Genomic DNA, 21,569 nt, shown 5'->3' with positions numbered 1-21,569 from the left:
TAAATCCAGGGGTGCTGTTCCCTGAAACTGAAATCAGAGTGTTGTAGCCTGCCTCCTACACAAATGATGTGCTCTTCATCTAAGAAAGGCTTCAAGTCTTTGATTTTGGAGTCATTCTTAATATTCTGTCCAGATTTTAGCTGACAGATTTCTTGACTGAAACTCTGCTCTTGAGTCACTTTAACCCAATATTTTTCTGCTGTATTGAGCTCTTCGGTTGTCAGTTCGCCATGCACCCTTTCACTTGAGCGTGCATTATCTATGAATCTTTTCACCCATGCAGTAATTCTCAGCACTGTTTTTAATCTGCTGTGCTCCTCGAGATCTAACAGTGGTTCTGCTGGTTCTGTTCTAGTCAGCTGCACTACTGCTTGAAAATTAGACCTGAGCTCAGCATTGACTTCATCTGCCACATAATCTCCATTTTTAGTCTCCGCTTCATTACCTGCTGACATTGAAGTGGGCCCCTTCCACCACAGCTGATTGTGGATGATGTTCTTGACACTCTGGCCTCTGGAAGGTAGGTCAGCAGGATTGTTCTTGCCGCTGCAGTGTGACCAATGTTCGGGATCCGTGAGACTTTGTATCTCAGTCACTCTGTTGGCCACAAATGGCTTCCATCTTTGTGCTGTGCTGCGTATCCAATGAAACGCTATCATGGAATCTGTCCACATCTTGAGCTGAGTTTTTTCCATGTTCAGTGGCTTGAGAAGGTTATTTCCTAGTCTTGCTCCAATCAATGCTCCCATGAGCTCCAGACGAGGTAGCGTCAATTTCTTCAAAGGGGATACCTTGGATTTGGAGACCACAAATCTAGTCACGACTTCTCCTTCTTTGTTCTTTCCTTGCAGATAAGCAACAGCACCATATGCCTTTTCACTTGCATCACAGAAGATGTGCAGTTTGCTTGTCTGTGGGTTTTGTTGTACTTGGTACCACCTCGGAATGGACAGCAGGTGGAGCTGAGGAAGCTCTTCACACCATTGATCCCATTTTTCTGTCAAATCTGGAGGCAACTCCTCATCCCAACCAATTCCTCTTTCCCACAGTTCTTGAAACAAGCATTTTACCCGTATGGTAAATGGAGTGAGGAAACCAATTGGATCAAAGATACGTGCTGATGTCTGCAATACACTTCTCTTTGTGTTCCTTCTTTCTTTCAAAATGTCCAAAAGTCCATTTAAATCAAACACAAAGTCATCACTTTCTGGTTTCCATACTAAACCCAACACCTTCAGCACATTTCCACAGGCATGAGTTTCTGTTGTGTGTTCCAATCCGCATTCTGTCCATTTTGCTCTCAGTTCCGGTGAGTTGGTCTCCCACTTGCACAAATCCATGCTCGCATGAGACAGGATGTTCTTCGCTGTTGTGGTGACTGAGAGAGCTTCATCCACATTACACGAACTGAAGATAAAATCATCCACATAAAGTGATTCTCTCAAAGCTTTCACTGTCGTCGGGTGTTCATTTTCATACTGCTTTATGTGTTCTCTTATTGTTGCAGCTAACAAGAATGGGCTAGGAGAAACTCCAAACACCACTCTATTCATTCTCAAAACTCGCAGTTCATTTTTTGAGTCTTTCGTTGGAGGTCCATGAAGCCACAAGAACCTCACAGCATCTTTATCCTTTTCTGCCATGGCTATCTGCAGAAAAGCTTTTGTAATATCAGCAGTGAAGGCTACCTGGTGGAGTCTGAACTTGATTAGCACATCCAACAGATTCGGGTTGAGGTTTGGTCCAATCAGCAAACAGTCATTTAGTGAAGCAGAACCCTCCTCGTGTGATGATGCATCAAATACTATTCTCAATTTAGTTGTCACCTTGTCTTCTCTGAGAACAGCATGATGTGGCATGTAATATTCCACAGCCCTGGGTTGCTTTGTTGCTGAAGGGTTTTCTGACACGTCCTCACAGATGCCTTGTTGCAGATAATCCTGTATCACATCATTGTACCTCATGTAGAGCGTGGTATCATTCTGCAGTTTCCTTTTAAGGCCTTCCAGTCGTCTCTTTGCCACTCTAAAATTGTCTGGGAGTTCTGGTTTTTCTGGTCGCCATGGTAACTCAATTTGGTAACGGCCATCTTGGTACTTCAAAGTCTCTGCAAATTTCTGAAGAACCATGGCTTCATCTGGGCTCTGGATTTTCTCATTAACAACGCCCAAAGATTCAACCTCCCAAAATGCATGAAGCTGTTTTGAGATCTGAGCACCATCTTCCAGACTAATATGCATGCATGTGGCGTCTGTAATACTGGATGTTGATACACGTCCTTGTAGAGCCCAACCAAAGATGCTTTCAATGGCAACTAGTGATTCTGTAAGTCTCTGGACCTTACCAGTCACCACTTCCCAATAATAATCAGCTCCAATTAACACTGCCAACTCTGGATCAACAGCTCCCTCTTGTGGGAAGTCCGAAAGTTGCAGTCCTTCTTTCTTTAACTGTTCTTGGAGAGGTTCACTGGGAACTTTTATCACAGCGCTGCACACTTGAGGCGTCTCCACTGCTTCGATGTCAATTCTTTGTCGGTTATTCCACACGTTCGCCAGTGACACCTTCACAATGTTACGCTGCGCTGTTACAGGAATGGTGGATCCAAAGACATGTAGACGCAATGTTTCTTGTCTCAAAACAGGCAGCTTTAAAGTCTTAACAACAGCTTCATGAACAAAGCTTCTTTGGCTGCCGCCATCCAGCAGACAACGTATTACTTTTCTCCCTGCTGGACCCACTGTTTGTGCCTTTACTGTTTGCAGCAGTACTGTGTTATGCGTGTTAGCATTCGGTTTTGCGATACTGGACACAGAGGAAACAACAGCTTCCGTGCCAACTTGTTCTGCATCTGCTTTGGGTTCATCTTGTTCACAAACTGACTGATGATGTCTGCGACCACACAATGCACAGGAAACACCTTTAATCTTGCAGTATTTTGCAATGTGTTTTGGACCAAGGCACACATAGCATCTTCCCAGCTTTCGAAGTTTCTCTTTTCGAGCAGACACAGTATTTTCTGTACAATGTTCTGGTTTGTGATCATGACCATCACAATACACACAGGTCTGGGGAACGTTACTTGCTGTGTGTAGCGCTGTCGCTGATGGCACATTCCATTTTTTGGACTTTTCACTATGGTGTGCTGATTTACCACAGGTCTTGTAGTTCGATGTGATGTCCCGTTGTATGTTGCCAGGTCTGCAAAGTTGAAGCGCCCTTTCTCTGCTCTGAACCTCATTTTGCAGGAATTGGATGAGCTCGTCCAGCTTCCATTCACCGTCGGAGTCTGATTTGCGTGTGTAGGTCAGTGCCATGTCCTCCGGTAGAAGCTGTAACAACACTGGGCATAGCAAGCATCCATATGTATCACTGGAAACTCCTAGTGATTCCAAACTGCGAATCTGTATTTCACATTCGTCATACAGGTGCCGCAGAGCAGTAACATCTGATGATCTTCTTACAGGAGTCAAGTTCAACAGCTTGGACATATGCGCACTGATGACAATATCTTTTCTTCCAAAACGGCTCTGGAGTAATTTTACTGCCGTATCATAATTGTCATCTGTCATAATTAGTCCTGTAACAGCTCTGGCTGCTGCTCCAGTTAGATAGGACTTCAAATAGGTGAACTTCTCCCTTTTACATAGAGCATCATTGTTATGGATGGCGGTTTCATACTGAGACCAGAATTCCTGCCATTGGCTCACTTCTCCACTGTATTTTTCAATAATGAGCTTAGGCAGTTTAACAGTCTGTGAATTTAGTGATCTGAATGAAGTATCACTTCCATTACTCACTCGCACGTTCACAGATGTTTCTGTCTTCTGAATTAGTCTCTTTGAGCGAGCTGTACACGTTGTGATCCGATCCTGATAATCCTGTGTACTCGCAATCTCCGCTTCCAATGCTTCGGTCGGAGTCTCATCTTCAATGCCTTTATCCAAGTCAATCAAGCATTCCTCTTTTGTCTTCAAAACTGACAGCATTTCACGGAGTTTATCACAATCAGGCTCCTCTTTGCTCACCTCCACTTCAATCCGAGTCAAAAGCTTTGTCGTTGAGGCGCGAATTGTTGCCCGTTTCTTTCTCATCCGTTCAAAACGCTCAGCCATCTTAGCGGTTAGCATTAGCCACCGTTAGCTCCCAACTTCGCCAGCTAAAAGTCCCTCAAAGTCTTTAAATCCCGGGTTTCGGCACCAAATGTAAGGGTAGTGGAAGCTTCTCAATGATGACCAAGACGCTCGCTTTTGAACTTGAACATTTACTGCTTAAAATGCTGCAGTTTAACATGAAACAAAGGCATTGTGGCCATAACAAGGGCTCATTCAGCATAGCTTGCTTTCTCTTTTTTTTCTCTTCTTCTTCAGGTAACACAAATACAACAGCTCCCTCTGTCGCAATTCAAAACAAAAGCACTTCCTGTCAAATCCCCAGCAGCACATCAACTGTTCAGGAAATAATAATCAGAATAATTTTAGCTGTGTATTTATCACTTTTCAATGTAAATAATGTATATAGAAACGTTTTATATTGTAACTATTTCTTTTAGCTTGTTTTAAACTGAACAATTATTCACTATGAATTCAATTATGCATTTCAACCAAACATTTCACAACACAGGGAAAACACGGAGTGGATTTTCAGTGGTTTGGGCGTTCTCTATATGAACAAGTGGAATGGATTGGATGACAAACTGATGGGACTTCTACCTATGAAGTGAGGGAAAACTGACATTTATGATCAAATTTAAGTTAATAATGATAGGTTATATGATTATTGATTTATACTAACATTCTAGCAACTTCATAGTGAATATGTCAGCGTTTTTTGTAGTGTTTTAATATTTTAATTTATTTTCTTAAGCCCCGAGGCCACCCCCCAAAATAGGCCTTACGACGCCACTGGTTGTGCATAATGTAGAAAAACAAGAATAGAGTCAAGAATAAAAGTTCTTGAAAAAAAAATGTCCAGTCGCGGGTGCAGTAGCTTTAACAGGGAAACCCAGACTTCCCTCACCCCAGCCAATTCAACCAGCTCCTCCAGCAGGATCCCAAGGCATTCCCAGGCCAGCCGAGAGACATAGTCTCTCCAGGGTGTCCTGGGTCGTCCCCGGGGCCTGCCGGTGGGACATGCCCAGAACACCTCTCCGGGGAGGCGCCCAGGAGGCATCCGAACCAGATGCCCGAGCCACCTTAGCTGGCTCCTCTCAACGCGGAGGAGTAGCAGCTCGACGCCGAGTCCCTCCCAGATGACCGAGCTTCTCAGCCTACTCAAAGGGAGAGACCGGACACCCTGCAGAGGAAACTCATTTGTTATTTATGGGATCTTTTCTTTCGGTCACGACCCACAGCTTGTGACCATAGGTGAGGGTAGGAACGTAGCTCGACTAGTAAATCGAGAGCTTCGCCTTTCGGCTCAGCTCCTTCTTCATCACTACAGACCGGTGCAGAGTCCGCATTACTGCAGACGCTGCCTGTCAATCTCCCACTCCCTCCTACCCTCACAAGTGAACAAGATCCCAAGATACTTAAACTCCTCCATTTGGGGCAGGATCTCATCCCTGACCCGGAGAGGGCACTCCACCCTTTTCCGACTGAGGAGCATGGTCTCGGATTTGGAGGTGCTGATCTTCATCCCACCTGCTCCACACTTGACTGCGAACCGCTCCAGTGAGAGTTGGAGGTCACGGCTTGATGAAGCCAACAGCACCACATCATCTTCAAAAAGCAGAGATGCAATGCTGAGGTCACCAAAGCAGACCCCCTCAACGCTTCGGCTGCGCCTAGGAATTCTGTCCATAAAAATTATGAACAGAATCGGTGACATAGGGCAGCCTTGGCGGAGTCCAACCCTCACCGGGAACGAATTCGACTTGCTCCCGGCAATGCGGACCAAACTCTGACACCGATCGTACAGCCTTTCCCAAGGGGCTCGGTACCCCATACTCCCGGAGCACCCCTCACAGGACCCCCTGAGGCACACGGTTGAACGCCTTCTCCAAATCTACAAAACACATGTAGGCTGGTTGGGCGAACTCCCATGCACCCTCGAGGACCCTGCCGTGTGTGTAGAGCTGGTCCCCTGTTTTACGGCCGGGACAAAAACCATACTGCTTCTCCTGAATCCGAGATTCGACTTCCCGATGGACCCTCCTCTCCAGCATCCCTGAATAGACTTTACCGGGGAGGCTGAGGAGTGCGATCCCTCTATAATTGGAACACACTCTCTGGTCCCCCTTCTTAAAAAGTGGGACCACCACCTGGGTCTGCCAATCAAGAGACACTGTCCACATGTCCATGCAATGTTGTAGTGGCGTGTAAGCCACCACAACCCCACAACATCCAGAGCGTTTAGGAAGTACGGGCGGATCTCATCGACCCCCGGGGCCTTGCCACCGAAGAGCTTGAGTTCATCAGTAGTATACGTCCAATCCATCTGAAGAGGATCAAACGTCTATCGCCATCAATGGCAAGAAATCAATTAGACAATTAGAGTTGAAATGAGTGCCATCAATGGCACTGAAAGAGTGAAGGAGCTTTTCAAATACTGTGGGGAGCCTTTTTACGTACAGCAACCTTTTCTTAACTCATTGATAAAATCAATCGGCAACTATTTCTTCTTTTTAAAAAAATATCCAAATACTTTTTTGAGCCCCATTGGCTGACATTGACAGCGATAGACGTCCAATCCATTTGAAGTGGGTGGGTAATCCCTCTCACTTGTGCAATGTAAATGCTAATATACAGCTTATTTAAATCTGATAGGGGAACCAAACTCAATTTTTATCAACCTCTTGTGAACAGTAATTTTTAAAAATGCAATTTCTGGAGAAATTGCGATGGTAGCTTTGCTTTGACATGCAACCCACATGGAGTCACTTCCTCTTTACGTAGATCACTTTCTGTTGACATTTGTGGCGTGCATGGCCGTCAATGGCATCGACTTACAGATGCGTCAATGGAATCCAAGTACACTGACATCAAAAGAATCGACATACATGGCTGTCAATGGCAAGGATGTAAATGGCTGTCAATGACATGGATATACTGTACATGGCCTTCAATGACATGGATGTACATTGGTGTCAATGACAGGGATTTAAATGGCTGTAAATGGCATGGACGTGCATGGGTGTCAATGGCATAGACCTGCTTGGGCGCCAGTTGAATGTCAATGTGCTGTAATGTAAGTTTTTGGTAAAAAAATCATAACCACCAATGTTTTTCAGCTATTGAAAATGAATGGGAAATTATGGCCTTTAGAAAATGAATGGAATGACGTAAATAGCTGTCAGTGGCATCCCTTTAGAAATGACTGGGAAAGGTTTTGGCGAATTTGGGGGAAACCGTGCGTTTTTGGCAAATTTTGTATTCAACTTTTATGCCCCTTAACTTCCTGAAATGTTTGATGTATGATTTATGTGAATTTGATTTAAAATGTAGGACTAGATACAATTTGAATTTGAATTTTTTTTGTTTGTTTTAAAAAAACCACGTTTTGGCGTGAAAGGTAATGTTTTGGCAGTCATTTGAAAGATTCTCTGCGTCGCACGAGAAATACGGTCATTTTGATATTTGAATGGTGCAACTTAGTCAAACTTTTTTGTCAAAAGTTTTTTAAATGGTAGTTTTTGCTTTATATGCAAAGCTATAATCAATTTTGCATTATATGCAAAGCTAACATCAATAAGTAAGTCATTTGGTGCTGGAAAACATGCCTAACTTGATGATCTCAGTTAAGTCAAATTTGAAAAAATAATTTTTTTGTACCCAGTTTCCTTTGGGCGTTCTTCCAGACATGCGTAGATCTGCCTCATCTATTTTGCACTTTTCTCACACCCAAAAAGCCCTGCACACGTCCACAGAGAACCGTGCCGTCAACCAGAGCTCTCTTCAACACCCTCACTTACTTTACTTATTTCACATCGATTTGGTAAGTAAATATTTTACTCTTTTAAAATCTGTCACGGTGCCTTGTTAAATCGACTGTAGCGACTGTTATTTATCTGTTCCGCCGCAATGGATAATGGGTAGTTGTGGCAACCACGACAGAGTAGTGGTTGCTGTTGTTATGTCTTTTGTGTTCTGTTCAGTAAAAAGTGCTGTGTCTTGGGGTCATGCAATGAATGGGGCACAAGAACAGCAACTGTTAAAGGGCAACTGAAGACCTTTCCGGATTTTGGTGTAATTTTACGAATATAAACTTTGGACAAGTTCGTCAAAACAACCATGACATTATCAACACGTAATTGCAAGGATAATTTGCGTTTTTTTAGTTTTTTTGCACTCCTTTAAATGTCCCTTCGCAAACCCGGAAGTGTGACGTAGATTCCCCGACGCAACAGAGAAGACTATCCACAGCTAGCATAGCAGCAACAACGATGTCAGTGATATTTCCACCAAAGGTAACCATTCAGGATCGCTCTTTCGTGACACTAACAAAGGCTCCCAGGAAAGATGAACTACAATTAATCCCTACATGTTTGAACCTGAGGCGTCAGATGACGGCGATTTACTTGACACAGCAGATGTCGTCATGACGCCAATATACAGCTTGACACTTCACGAACGGGAGAGTGAGTGGTAAGCCTAAGTCCAGCATCGTGATTTTTTTATTAGAGAGAATGCGATTACATGGTTGTATATTTTTCCATGCTCTCCACATAGGTAAAACTGGATATTAGGTAATGGGACAGCTCCTACTGATCTAAATATGGTAAAGCTAGCCCATATGTGGCTAAATGAATGATATATTATTGATTTTTCAAAATAAATGACAAAACGATTTTATTTTCCAGGTGTTGCTGTAAACCGTCAAGTAATTGCCCGTCCAAGAGTTGCCTGTGTTGTCAGGAGATCCCAGACATGAGAGCCAAACTTGAGGAGGTTGAAGCACTGACGGGTATGAATTACATTAAAAAAATAAAACCCTAAATTGTAAACAACATTGACACATTTTTTTGACTGTTTAATGTATTCTTTTGGTATATAATATATTGTAATTATATTACATTCTGAAAAAATATTCAATAGGCCACAAAAATAAATGATACCAGATTTATGTTGAATCAGCATCAGCTTTCGCTGTCAGATTGTGACGCAACATAGAAAGCTAAGTTATACCAAGCACACAATAGCACACATAAAAGAACATAAATTTAGTAAGCAAAACTTTAAGCTGGTAAGCAATACAAAGTTAAGATAGCAACGAACTAGCGCAACATTGAAAAATGATCATGGCAGTAGGAAATATGTATTTACTCTTTTCTGTAGCATTAAGTGTTCTCTATACAAAGATAAATCATTATTAAAATATGAAGGTAACTAGATTTTTCTGTTAAAAAAAATGTGTACTGTATATATGACTAGTTTATGATTTCATGTCATCAAAATTTACTACATTTATTTCTCCTAAGTCATCGTCATCTGATGTTGCAGACGGAAGAAATTCAGCAACTGGGTGGCGACCGACTTGCAACGCTTTTTTCATCGTGTTGAGGGTTTCCGCTGCTTAATTTTTTATGTTTGGCTTCCTGGTGAAGAAAAAAAAATCACAGCAGCATGAAAATATTGGATGAATCCTAATTTTAATTTAATAATAATTTCTTGGTGATCAAATAATAATGCCCCAGTCAAAGCAGCATCTATTTGATGCTATTGTTCCCTCTTCAAATAGGCAGACCTTGATGTTGATGTTGTAGTACAATAGTTATTGTTTTATTGAGATGTATTTGATACATTAGGGCCTGGGGGATTGTTTTGTATATAGGCTTAATATTTTTTATATCTGACAGGCCAAAAAACAACGAGCCAAGGACCTATTTGGTGCTGGGGACATTTGAATTTACATAATACCTATTGATATAGTAATAAAATCACATGAGTAGACCTGTCAGCAAACCTATCTACTTATGACAGGGCAACAGCAACAACAACAAAATTTCGCACTTCAACAAACAGGCAGTAGGAGTCCCCCTCGTTTATCAACAGAAGTGCATCAAATTTTAGAATCATAAAAGCCAATAAGGGTCTCTACTTACGTCTTTGTAAAACCAAAGTTGCATTGTTGTAGGTTTTCAAAGCTGTCGTCGCTGAAATGATGAAAACAATGAGCCGATTGGGGACCTGTATGCATGCTCACAAAAACGGTCCAAACCTTTGCAGGAGAAGTTTTTTTGGACCACTCATAGAGTCTCGAGTCTTCCTGTGAGCAATTCATCGCTACACATCGAGATGGCATGACGAATCTCGCGAGTAAAACGCAGAAAATGTTTGCAATATATGGCAAGGATAGCGTGGTGCTATATTTCCGTGTTCAGAGTGGTGGCGAGGCTTCCTGGAAGGTACGTCATCAGGTAGCGGTCGGCAAGGCGGTGCGTCCCTCGTTGCTATGGTGTTGCTATGGCCATAACTCAAAAACTATGCGGTCAATTTTTTTTTTTTTTTTTTTTCAATGTGACTTTTAGAGACAGCGAATGATGCATTTAATACAATTCAACTGAGTAAAACACTCAAGAGCGAAATTCGAAAAGATCTTTAGTTGCCCTTAAATGACAAACGTCAGTCTCTATCGCTCACAACAGTATTTACTTACCAGATCAATGTGAAGCAGGTAAAGGTGTTAAAGATACAGTGGGGCAAATCAGTATTTAGTCAACCACCAATTGTGCAAGTTTTCCTACTTGAAAAGATTAGAGAGGCCTTTAATTGTCAACATGGGTAAACCTCAACCATGAGAGACAGAATGTGAAGGGGAAAAAACAGAAAATCACATTGTTTGATTTTTAAAGAATTTATTTCCAAATTAGAGAGGAAAGTAAGTATTTGGTCACCTACAAACAAGCAAGATTTCTGGCTGTCAAAGAGGTCTAACCTCTTCTAACGAGGCTCCACTCGTTACCTGTATTAATGGCACCTGTTTTAACTCATTATCGGTATAAAAGACACCTGTCCACAACCTCAGTTTGTCACACTCCAAACTCCACAAATGGTCAAGACCAAAGAGCTGTCGAAGGACACCAGAGATAAAATTGTAGACCTGCACCAGGCTGGGAAGACTGAATCTGCAATAGGTAAAACGCTTGGTGTAAAGAAATCAACTGTGGGAGCAATTATTAGAAAATGGAAGACATACAAGACCACTGATAATCTTCCTCGATCTGGGCTCCATGCAAGATCTCACCCCGTGGCGTCAAAATGATAAGAACGGTGAGCAAAAATCCCAGAGTCACATGGGGGGGACCTAGTGAATGACCTACAGAGAGCTGGGACCACAGTAACAAACGCTACTATCAGTAACACCATGGCCATGTATCAAGGGATTTTGAGTGAAAATCTCCTTCCATCAGCAAGGGCATTGGAGATGAGACGTAGCTGGGTCTTTCAGCATCACAATGATCCCAAACACACAGCCTGGGCAACAAAGGAGTGGCTTCGTTAGAAGCATTTCAAGGTCCTGGAGTGGCCTAGCCAGACTCCAGATCTCTACCCCATAGAAAATCTGTGGAGGGAGTTGAAAGTCCGTGTTGCCCAACGACAGCCCCAAAACATCACTGCTCTAGAGGAGATCTGCATGGAGGAATGGGCCAAAATACCAGCAACAGTGTGTGAAAAGCTTGTGCAGAGTTACAGAAAACGTTTGGCCTCCGTTATTGCCAACAAAGGGTAGGTACATAACCAAGTATTGAGATGAACTTTTGGTATTGACCAAATACTTATTTTCCACCATGATTTGCAAATAAATCCTTTAAAAATCAAACAATGGGATTTTCTGTTTTGTTTTTTTTTTCCACATTCTGTCTCTCATGGTTGAGGTTTACCCATGTTGACAATTACAGGCCTCTCTAATATTTTCAAGTGGGAGAACTTGCACAGTTAGTGATTGACTAAATACTTATTTGCCCCACTGTATCTCTAGTTATACTACTGATTGTTCATTTCACACCAAGCATCAACAAAACATGTCAACAGCCAATGTGTCTTGTCCCTTAAATGCACTGTTGAACATTTTTAAGTAAAGTTTATTTCTAATGAGGTAATTCATTGAGTGTTCTCCCTTTATTTATTTGGGGTTAGGGTCATTACTGTTTGAAAATGTTTTATTAATTAAATTAGCATGTGCTATTTATATTGTAGACTTGTTTGAGGTTAAAAAAGGAAGTTCACCTGCATATAATGAATGACAGCACTAAAGATAACTAAGGTATCACTTCAGTCCTGAAAACTCAAATTACTGTAATCGAATTAATTCAAGTTGATTTGAGTACTGCAAACTGCATTTTATATAATCCAATTATAAATGGTAATTTGAGTTCTTATAACTTCAAATAATGAGTAGATTGCAACTAATTAACATTAATTACATTTTCTAAAGCACCAATTTTGCTTTTTTTTTTTAGTACAGTCAAATTATCATATTTTACGATGTAGTAGTGATAAACTTATTTCATTTCACAGCAGAAGGATGAGTGTATGTCACATAATTGGATGTCTAGCATCGTCAATTGCACTGGGAGAGTTAACAATCTTTCCTATCACGATGGGTTCATCTTGTGAGGTTGGTCCACTCTCAACTGTGCACATACACTGCTGGCCAAAAGTATTGGCACCCCTGCAATTCTGTCAGATAATGCTCAATTTCTCACAGAAAATGATAGCAATTACAAATGTTTTGGTAGTACTATCTTCATTTATTTGTCTTGCAATAAAAAACACAAAAGAGAATGGGGGGGAAAAATGTTCATTAACATTTTACACGAAACTCCAAAAATGGGCCGGACAAAAGTATTGGCAACCTTTAAAAAAAAGTCATGTGATGCTTCTCTTATGTGTGTAATTAACAGCACCTGTTACTTACCTGTGGCACATAACAGGTAGTGGCAACAGTGTTGTCACAGATTACTTGAAAAAGTAATTTAATTACTGATTACTGATTATGCCTCAAAAGTAATCTAGTTACTTTACTGATTACTTCATTGTCAAAGTAACTAAGTTACTTTAAAAGTAATCTATCAGTTACGTTTTACCCATTTTTCTCCCTTTGCCGCCTCAACGCAAGAATGACAACAGAAAAATGTCATCACATATAATTGACTTTCCGATGATTGAATTTAAAGGGGAATATCAGAATTTCGCGCTCGCTTTGAAACTAAGAAATATCTGACAAACTGCTTGGAATTTGTTGAAATCAACTCCATTGACCAATTAAACCCCGCTAACTCTACGATTAAGCCTAATGTCAAAACTTCTGAATTTCGGGTTATGGTTAACAGCATATCAGTGCCAATGTAAACAATGAAAACTGACGGCACAATAATCAACAACACACAAGTGGATTGTACAGTGCAATAAACACAAAGGTGGTGGCGGGCGCGGATGCGCGTGCAGCCGTGCACATTAACAACCCGGAAGTACTCCTCTCAACACACACGCGGTCAATTCAGCCACAAAACGTGGCGGCAACTAAGCACTTTACACTCAGTCGGACTTACAACACATCCCACAGATGCTAAACGAACACATCACCTCACGGCATGAATGTGCAACACGCATATGATGTAAACAAAGCTTGCCAACTTGGAGCGATGACTGCCCATCGTTGCTACGGCAAAGCTACGAAGCGGCCGCGCATGTAGGGGGTCCAACCTTTTGCTGATACCCTCCAGAATGAAGGAAAAATACCTTCATTCATGGATATCCACAGATAGCCACAGATCAACAATAATAATACTCAGCGCGAATGTCCACCCACCTCAGTCCCACAACACGTGACGCGAGACCAAAACAGGAAATAGCTAAGAGGTTGTCATGGAATCACGTACCGGGAACCTTTTATTTTAGCATTTTCTATTCAAAATGCTCTTCGTACATGACTACAATATTCTTCATTCTACATACGTTATGAGGCAATGAAAAAATAGTAACGCAGAGACACTAAGGAAACTAACTTTAATCATACTACTGGTGTAGAAAAATGAGCGCGGTAGATAACTCGTTATTGAAAAAAGTAATCAGATTACAGTAACGCTTTACTATCCAACACGTTACTGACAACACTGAGTGGCAATAACCGAATCACACTTGCAGCCAGTTAAAATGGATTAAAGTTGACTCACGCGTTCTCTAGACTGTGTCTACCATGTGCAGTGTCATCAAGAAGTGTAAAGCCCATGGCACTGAGGCTAAGCTCCCTAGATATGGATGGAAGACAAAATTGACGAGAGATTTCAATGAAAGATGCGGACGGTAGATAAAGAACCTCGACTACCATCCAAAGAAGTTCAAGCTGTCCTGCAGTCCGAGGGTACAACAGTGTCAACCCGTACTATCCGTCGGCATCTGAATGAAAAGAGACGCTATTGTAGGATACCCAGGAAGACCCCATTTCTGACCCAGAAACATAAAAAATCCAGGCTGGAGTTTGCCAAAACATACATGAGAAAGCCAAAAACGTTTTGGAAGATTTTTTTCTGGTTAAATGAGACAAAAGTAGAGCTTTTTGGGAAATGGCATCAACATAGAGTTTACAGGAAAAAAACGAGGCCTTCAAAGAAAAGAACAAGGTCCCCACAGTCAAACATGGCAGAGGTTCCCTGATGTTTTGGGGTTGCTTTGCTGCCTCTGGCACTGGACGTCTTGACCGTGTGCATGGCATAATGGAGTCTGACGTAGAGATGTCAAATATCGGATCGGACGCCGATATAGGCAAAAAATGCGCATCGGTATTGGATCGGAACACGGAAAAATTCCGATCCAGACTTCCGATCCAGTTTTTTTTTTAATCCGGGTCGGGGTTATCAGCGCACCGATTTACATAATCCATTCCAGTTTTTGCTTCGGTTTCCCTAAAATCCGGTCCACATTTTACGGCACACCTTCAACACACTACATTTACATTACCGTCTCCCAATTTACCGAGAGACTTTATCGGTAAAAATGTCAGCTGTATGGGATCATTTCACCTTAAAGGACGACAAAGACGAAGAGGCAGAGTGCAACATATGCCACAATAAAGTCAAGCGTAGTGGTAAAGCTGTAAGAAGTTTTAATACAACCAACCTAATAATGCATTTCGCGAAATACCACCACAAACCATATGAGGAGTATGTTAAGAAAACCGAAGACAAAAAGAAAAGTCCTATGCAACTAACACTGGCAAAAACTTTTGCTATGCGTGACAAACTGGCACTCGACAGTCCCAAAGCCCAGGAAATAACAAGAGTCATTACCGAAGAATTCATTCTGGATGACGAGCCATTATCTCATGTGAGTAAAGACGCACCATCCAACACTTACCACGGTACAACATGCCCAGCCGTCATTACATCCTTGAGCGATTCGGCCGTGGAAGATTCGAGAACGATTCACAAACATCCAAACTGAGATTATTGAAATATCTCAAGTAAAGCGGAACTAATACGCATTGCATCCCGAAAGTAAACATAATGCTTGTCATAGACCCGGGTAATGCCAATGCTCAACTCACGGCTTTAGCTCAACTCATGCCGCTGGATAAAAAACACAAGAATACCTGACTGCTGCTGACAGCCGCAACAAACTACGTCAACGTCGTTTTACTGGAGATAATAGATATCATATGTATATAGAACTAGATGCTACACATACAGACTCGACTGCGTTCGCAACATTGAAGTATTAAAAAACCAAATGCGTTAGTAAACAGCCGCCATCTTAAAGCAGAAGACTTCCCTAGTAGGCTGTTGTGAACCTTCCAAGCGAACCTAATTAACTTTTTATCTAAAATACTCCTAAATCGGCAAAATCTTGACTTGAATCTATCTTCAAAACAGTTTTTAAACTTTCACATGTCGAAAGTAGACAGAAGGGAAATTATGGAATAACGGGAGCAATTTTAACAACTTTAACAGTTTATTCGCAAAATTAAATGAATTGAATGTAGTTTAAAGCTGCTGATACAGAATTGGGACTTGAGTATTTTATTTACTGTTTTAAAACGTAATTTGATACTGAAATAGTCGTTTATTTAAACCTGAGAGGCTTTTTATACAATTTTTGTAACTAATGCACGAAACATTAAAAGCTTCTAATAGCTTGGGGGATTTGTGGGATTTTCCACTGAGGTTGTTGGTGTGTTTTGCTTTTTTAAGACAGTTTACAATATTATTTGCATGCTTTACTGACTGACTTTGCCATTTTTGTTTGTTATTTATAATGTTTTGTGTTTGTCACTGAATAAACAGGTCAGTTTCTTGTTACCAACCGCTGTGTGTTATTCAAACTCACCTAATTCAGCTGGCTAGTTGTTATCAAGAGTACTAAAACCTTTTTCAACATGAGTCTGACAACTAAGTAAGGAGGCTAAATAACTTTAAACTTTAACACATGCCAGATAGGTCGGTATCGGTATCGGCCAGTATCAGTATCGGATCGGAAGTGCAAAACAATATCGGATCGGATCGGAAGTGCAAAAACCTGGATCGGGACATCCCTATAGGGATTTTTTTATAGGGAATTTGTTGGTAGTCTTCAGACTATATATAGTCTGAAGACTACCAACAAATTTTGCAGCATAATGTAGGGCCCAGTGTGAGAAACCTGGGTCTCACTCAGAGGTCATGGGTCTTCCAGCCGGACAATGACCCAAAACACACTTCAAAAAGCACTAGAAAATGGTTTGAGAGTAAGCACTGGAGGCTTCTAAAGTGGCCAGACCTGAATCCCATAGAACAACTTTGGAGAGATCTAAAAATAGCAGTTTGGAGAAGGCACCCTTCAAATCTCAGAGACCTGGAGCAGTTGGCCAAAGAAGAATGGTCCAAATTTCCAGCAGAGCATTGTAAGAAACTCATTGTTGAATACCAGAAGCGGCTGTTCGCAGTTATTTTGTCTAAAGGTTGTGCTACCAAGTATTAGGCTGAGAGTGCCAATAATTTTGTCCGGCCCATTTTGGGAGTTTTGTGTAAAATGATATTTTTTTAAATCATTCTGTTTTGTTTTTCATTGTAAGAAAAATAAATGAAGATATTACTACCAAAGCATTTGTAATTGCAACCATTTTCTGAGAGAAATTAAGCATTATTTGACAGAATTGCAGGGGTGCCAATACTTTTGGCAAGCAGTGTATAGATTTTTTTTTTTTTTTTTTTTTTTTTTTTGCATCATGCAGTATACTTAGCGTTCCATCAACCTCTATTTACTTTCATTCATAGCAACTGTAATCACACAAACAGTCCAAACGGCATTGGCTGCAAGATTATTTGGACATTCCAAACTCTTCTCAAGTCACGTGACTAGTGGCCAGCCCTCCTCCCTGCACCCCCACCTCTCGCAAAGAAAAATTACTGAGTCATGCAGCATTGTTAAACTTCACGGATTGCAGGATTTCACGCTCACTTTGACAATCAAACTGAACTCATTTTAAAACCATGAAAATGTTAATGACATTACATTTAAACATGTTTTGAATTCTAAGTTGGAGGTCCTTTTACCTCACTGTATGCAGGCTGTTTGATTGACATCTTGTGCCTCCCCCCAAAAAAGTGCTGCAGTGGGCTGGTCCCAGCCAGGGTCTATATTTGACTGTCTTCATTTTAACTCTTACAGTGCCATTGATGATAATTGAAGGCCATTCAAGTGGCTTTTTTCAACCATCAGCTGTGAATTTATTCATCTTTGTTCATCTCGAGTACACTTCCAATCATTCATTCGCTCAGTCTCTTCTTAAAATGAGTTGAAATAAGTTTATCAGTCGTAGACATCCAATCCATTTGAAGTGGGTGGGTCAGCCCTTCCACTTCAAATGGATTGGACGTCTATCGTCGTCAATGGCAACAAATGAGTTAAAATTACTTTAAATAAGTTTAGCACGACATCCAATCCATTTGATCTGGAAAAGCTGGCAGCAAATGAACGTTCTCAACCATCCCACTTCAAATGGATTGGACGTCAATCACCGTCAAAAGCAGCCAATGAGTTAAAAACATGACAACAGTTTCAATCCCTGCTTGACGCAGTCGCATCGATTCAGCAGCGTTGGTCCTACGTGCTGCAAGTTGAGCATAGGCTGCGCCAGGTACAAACTTGCGTGCAGGGTGAAAGCACTGCAATGCAGACAGTCCCGTCCGCGCTCACCTTAATTCTGCGGGACTGACGCTGCGCTCTGCGTGCACGCAAACGACCGACTACACTGCCCGAATTGTACTCGCTGACAAATATACACAGAATTTTTTAAACACTGAGAAAGCATGCTTTGGTCACCACAGCGTTGTCCTTCGGAATTCCAGTGCAGAAGCAATGCCCTTCACTGCTGCGCATGCACGCAACTTTTGCCCAAAAGACGCGAAAATGACAGTCAAACAAGAAAATGCAGCACATTTACTGCGCCATATGACTTACGTGACGAGCAGTGTCGCACGGCCGAAATCAAGAGGCATAAAGTCAATATTTTGCAAGTCATCCTGTGCGTTAGAGCGCCTTCCCCGCATGGAAAATGTTAATTAAACGGCAAAATGTCCGCGCAGAGTGCTCTTTTCATCGCATCCACTCTTTATTTTCCACACCCCGAGCCAACTTTAACTCCTCCAACTCCTCTTCTCCCCGTGCAGGCTCGACCGGTGCGGGCACGCGCATGGGATGCTGGTGCTGATGCTGCGACCTCGACCGAGAGCGCGCGTCTCCTTTGCCCCGTGCTAAAACTCGAAATAGTGATTTATTGGGATGCTAGTAGTTTTTAAGAGCACAGCAGGTGTTTGCAGGCATGTAGAAGGGGAAATAAAGTTTCTGCAGAGTACTTGCAGTCGTCCAAAATAGCTTCTTCCATGAAGTCTTGTGGGATTTTTGTCTGAAAAATAAAAATCCCGATATAAAAATAATCTATCCTTCAGCCCCAAGCACAAAGACTCCTCCCGCCTCTCGTCTGATGTTACATATCTCGGTTTGGCAAGGTTCCCGGTTTTAAGCCAGTCAGATCGCGCCGTGTTTGGTAAGTACGTCTAGGAAATAGTCCCGAAAATAAATCCGGACATCCCTGCGGGCTCCCACCTTGTCACTTTATCCATGCAGTTCCACCGGTGGCGAATGTCCCAGAACAGGTTAGGTTAATAACGACGATGCCAGCAGCTGTGCCTGAATTTGGAGAACTGAGCATAGGAGGGATTGCGGGAGGGAGGGTGAGAATTAGTCAGAGGGGGATTTACGGTGATGCGAAACACAGCAGCCACAAAATAGGGGAAAAAATAAAAACAGCTTTGGGATTAAGAAGTGGGTTTATGGGACGTCAGTGTGTCTGCGAGATTGAATGCCAGTGTGTGCGGATTTGCTTGTGTTTTCAATCAAATCAGATTGTTTGTAAGCCCGCCTAATGCCACGCTGCCTCCACCTGACACCCAACCACCCACTAGGCATTCCCAGACTACCAGTCTACGTCCATGTGACAAAAATCATGAAAATGTAATGATAATGCAACCATTGGTATGAAGCCCTCCTGTATTTATACAGTAGGTGGGTCAGACCCATGCACCAGCTGTCCCCCCTTTAACTCTTGACCTTTATAAACCACAGATCCCATTCTTAATGATCTGTACGTTCTATGAGTAACAGGGTTAACCCTCTGTTGCCTGAATTCACATTTAACAAATATACATGAAATAAAACCGGAGGAATACATAAAAACATATAATGGTATGAAAAAGTATCTGAACCTTTTGGAATTTCTCACATTTCAGACTAAAATCACCATCAAATGTTATCTGATCTTTGTCAAAATCACACAGATGAAAAAACTGTCTGCTTTAACTAAAACCACCCAAACATATAGGTTTTCATGTTTTAATGACGATCGCATGCAAACAGTGACAGAAGGGGGAAAATAAGTAAGTGAACCCTCTGCCTAAGGAGATTTGAAGAGCAATTGAAACCAATTTTTACCGAACAATTTAAATCAGGTGTGAACCCAATCACTGATGAAGGGCTGAAAGCTGCCCTGCCCACTATAAAACACACACCTAGTAAGAATTGTCTTGATGAGAAGCATTGTCTGATGTGTATCATAGCTCGGTCAAAAGAGCTGCCTGAAGACCTGCGATCAAGGATTGTTGATTTGTATAAAGCTGAAAAAGGATTTAAAGGGGAAAAAAAACATCTCTAAAAGTCTGGATGTTCACCAATCGACAGTCAGAGAAGTTGTCTACAAATGAAGAGAGTTTGGCAATTTTGCTTCTCTCCCAGGGAGTGGCCGTCCACCAAAGATGACGCCAAGAGTTCAGCGCGGAATACTCAGAGAGGTAAAAAAGAACCCTACAGTGTCTGCTAAAGACTTACAGAAATCACTGGCACAGTCCAATACCTCACACATAAACAATATTTAAAACTATGGCCAAAAATGGTGTTGATGGCAGGACACCACAGAGGAAGCCACTGCTGTCTAAAAAAGCATTGTTGCTCGTTTAATGTTCGCGAAAAGGCACTTGGACACTCCACAGACGTTTTGGCAAAATATTTTGTGGGCTGATGAAAATAAAGTTTAATTGTTTGGGAGTAACACACAATACCATATGTGGAGGAACGATGGAACAGCTCACCAACATCAACACCTCATCTCCACCATGAATTATAGTGGAGGGAGCATCATGATTTGGGGCTGTTTTGCTGCCTCAGGGCCTGGACAACAAGCAATCATTAATGGAGGAATGAATCTCCACGACATTGATGTCTTTCTACATTACCTACAGTGACTGCTGCTGGCCGAAAAAAAATCTTCGCGTATCCCTCCTTTTCGAGGGGGGCGGAGGAGGCAGCATGTTGTCGACATGTATTTCTGTCGGGGCTGTGTTAGTGTGCGTGTGTGTGTGTGGGGGGGGGGGGGGGGGCGGTGGTAGGTCAAGTCATCAGTCAATCAAACGTGCGTTTGAGGGAAAAAATGGACCGACAGATTCAGCAAGTGAAAAGGGGTACATGTAAATCTGAATATAATGAAAATATTTCACTTAATAATGGTAGGGTCAATTCTATCCTTTATATGAGAAGACAATCTAAATTATTTATGGCGGAAAACACAGACAAGACTGAAAAAGCAGTTTCTGCTCTTGCACTCCTCTTTAAATGAAACTGCAGTATTTTAAGCCAAAACAACTGCTGTATTTGATAGAACAATATGTCTATATGCTGCCATAGCAGATTCATGGCGCATTAAGCCCCCAAATTACTTTTAATTTGCCCGTTTTACCCTGAAAACCCTCATTTACAGACGTCGCGCAACCGCTTTTGTTTCAACCCAGCCATAAAACGAAGGTAATTAAATATATTTGCGATTCAAAATGTCTGTCAATTTTAGCTTAGAATCATTATTTGATGTCTAATATTTTATTTAAAAAAAAAAACGACTTTAAAAAAATGATTCACTCGAATATTGTAAACTTTTAAACAAATTAAGTCACAATGAAAAAAATGGCGTCTGTAAAAAAAGTCACGGACGTTTACCTCATAACTATCGCCTAATTGTAAATAAATAATGTAAAAATAAATGTAAATAATCGATCAAAACAAAGAAAAATTGTAAGGCAAGGCAAGGCAAATTTATTTATATAGCAC

General features: G+C 41.6%; 1 protein-coding gene across 1 annotated transcript in view; it reads right to left on the bottom strand.

The window, feature by feature from the left end:
• Positions 1-19,153, bottom strand: part of cntnap1 (contactin associated protein 1) — a 79,384-nt gene extending 60,231 nt beyond the window's left edge. The window contains exon 1 of the mRNA XM_057861139.1: positions 18,378-19,153. Coding sequence (XP_057717122.1) covers positions 18,378-18,438 — 61 coding nt within the window. The 5' untranslated portion in view covers positions 18,439-19,153. The remainder of the gene's footprint in view (positions 1-18,377) is intronic.
• Positions 19,154-21,569: the final 2,416 nt, after the last annotated feature.

Source organism: Corythoichthys intestinalis, chromosome 16, assembly GCF_030265065.1.
Source record: "Corythoichthys intestinalis isolate RoL2023-P3 chromosome 16, ASM3026506v1, whole genome shotgun sequence".
NCBI classification, from domain to species: Eukaryota; Metazoa; Chordata; class Actinopteri; order Syngnathiformes; family Syngnathidae; genus Corythoichthys; species Corythoichthys intestinalis.
This window is presented reverse-complemented; position numbering and strand designations above follow the sequence as displayed.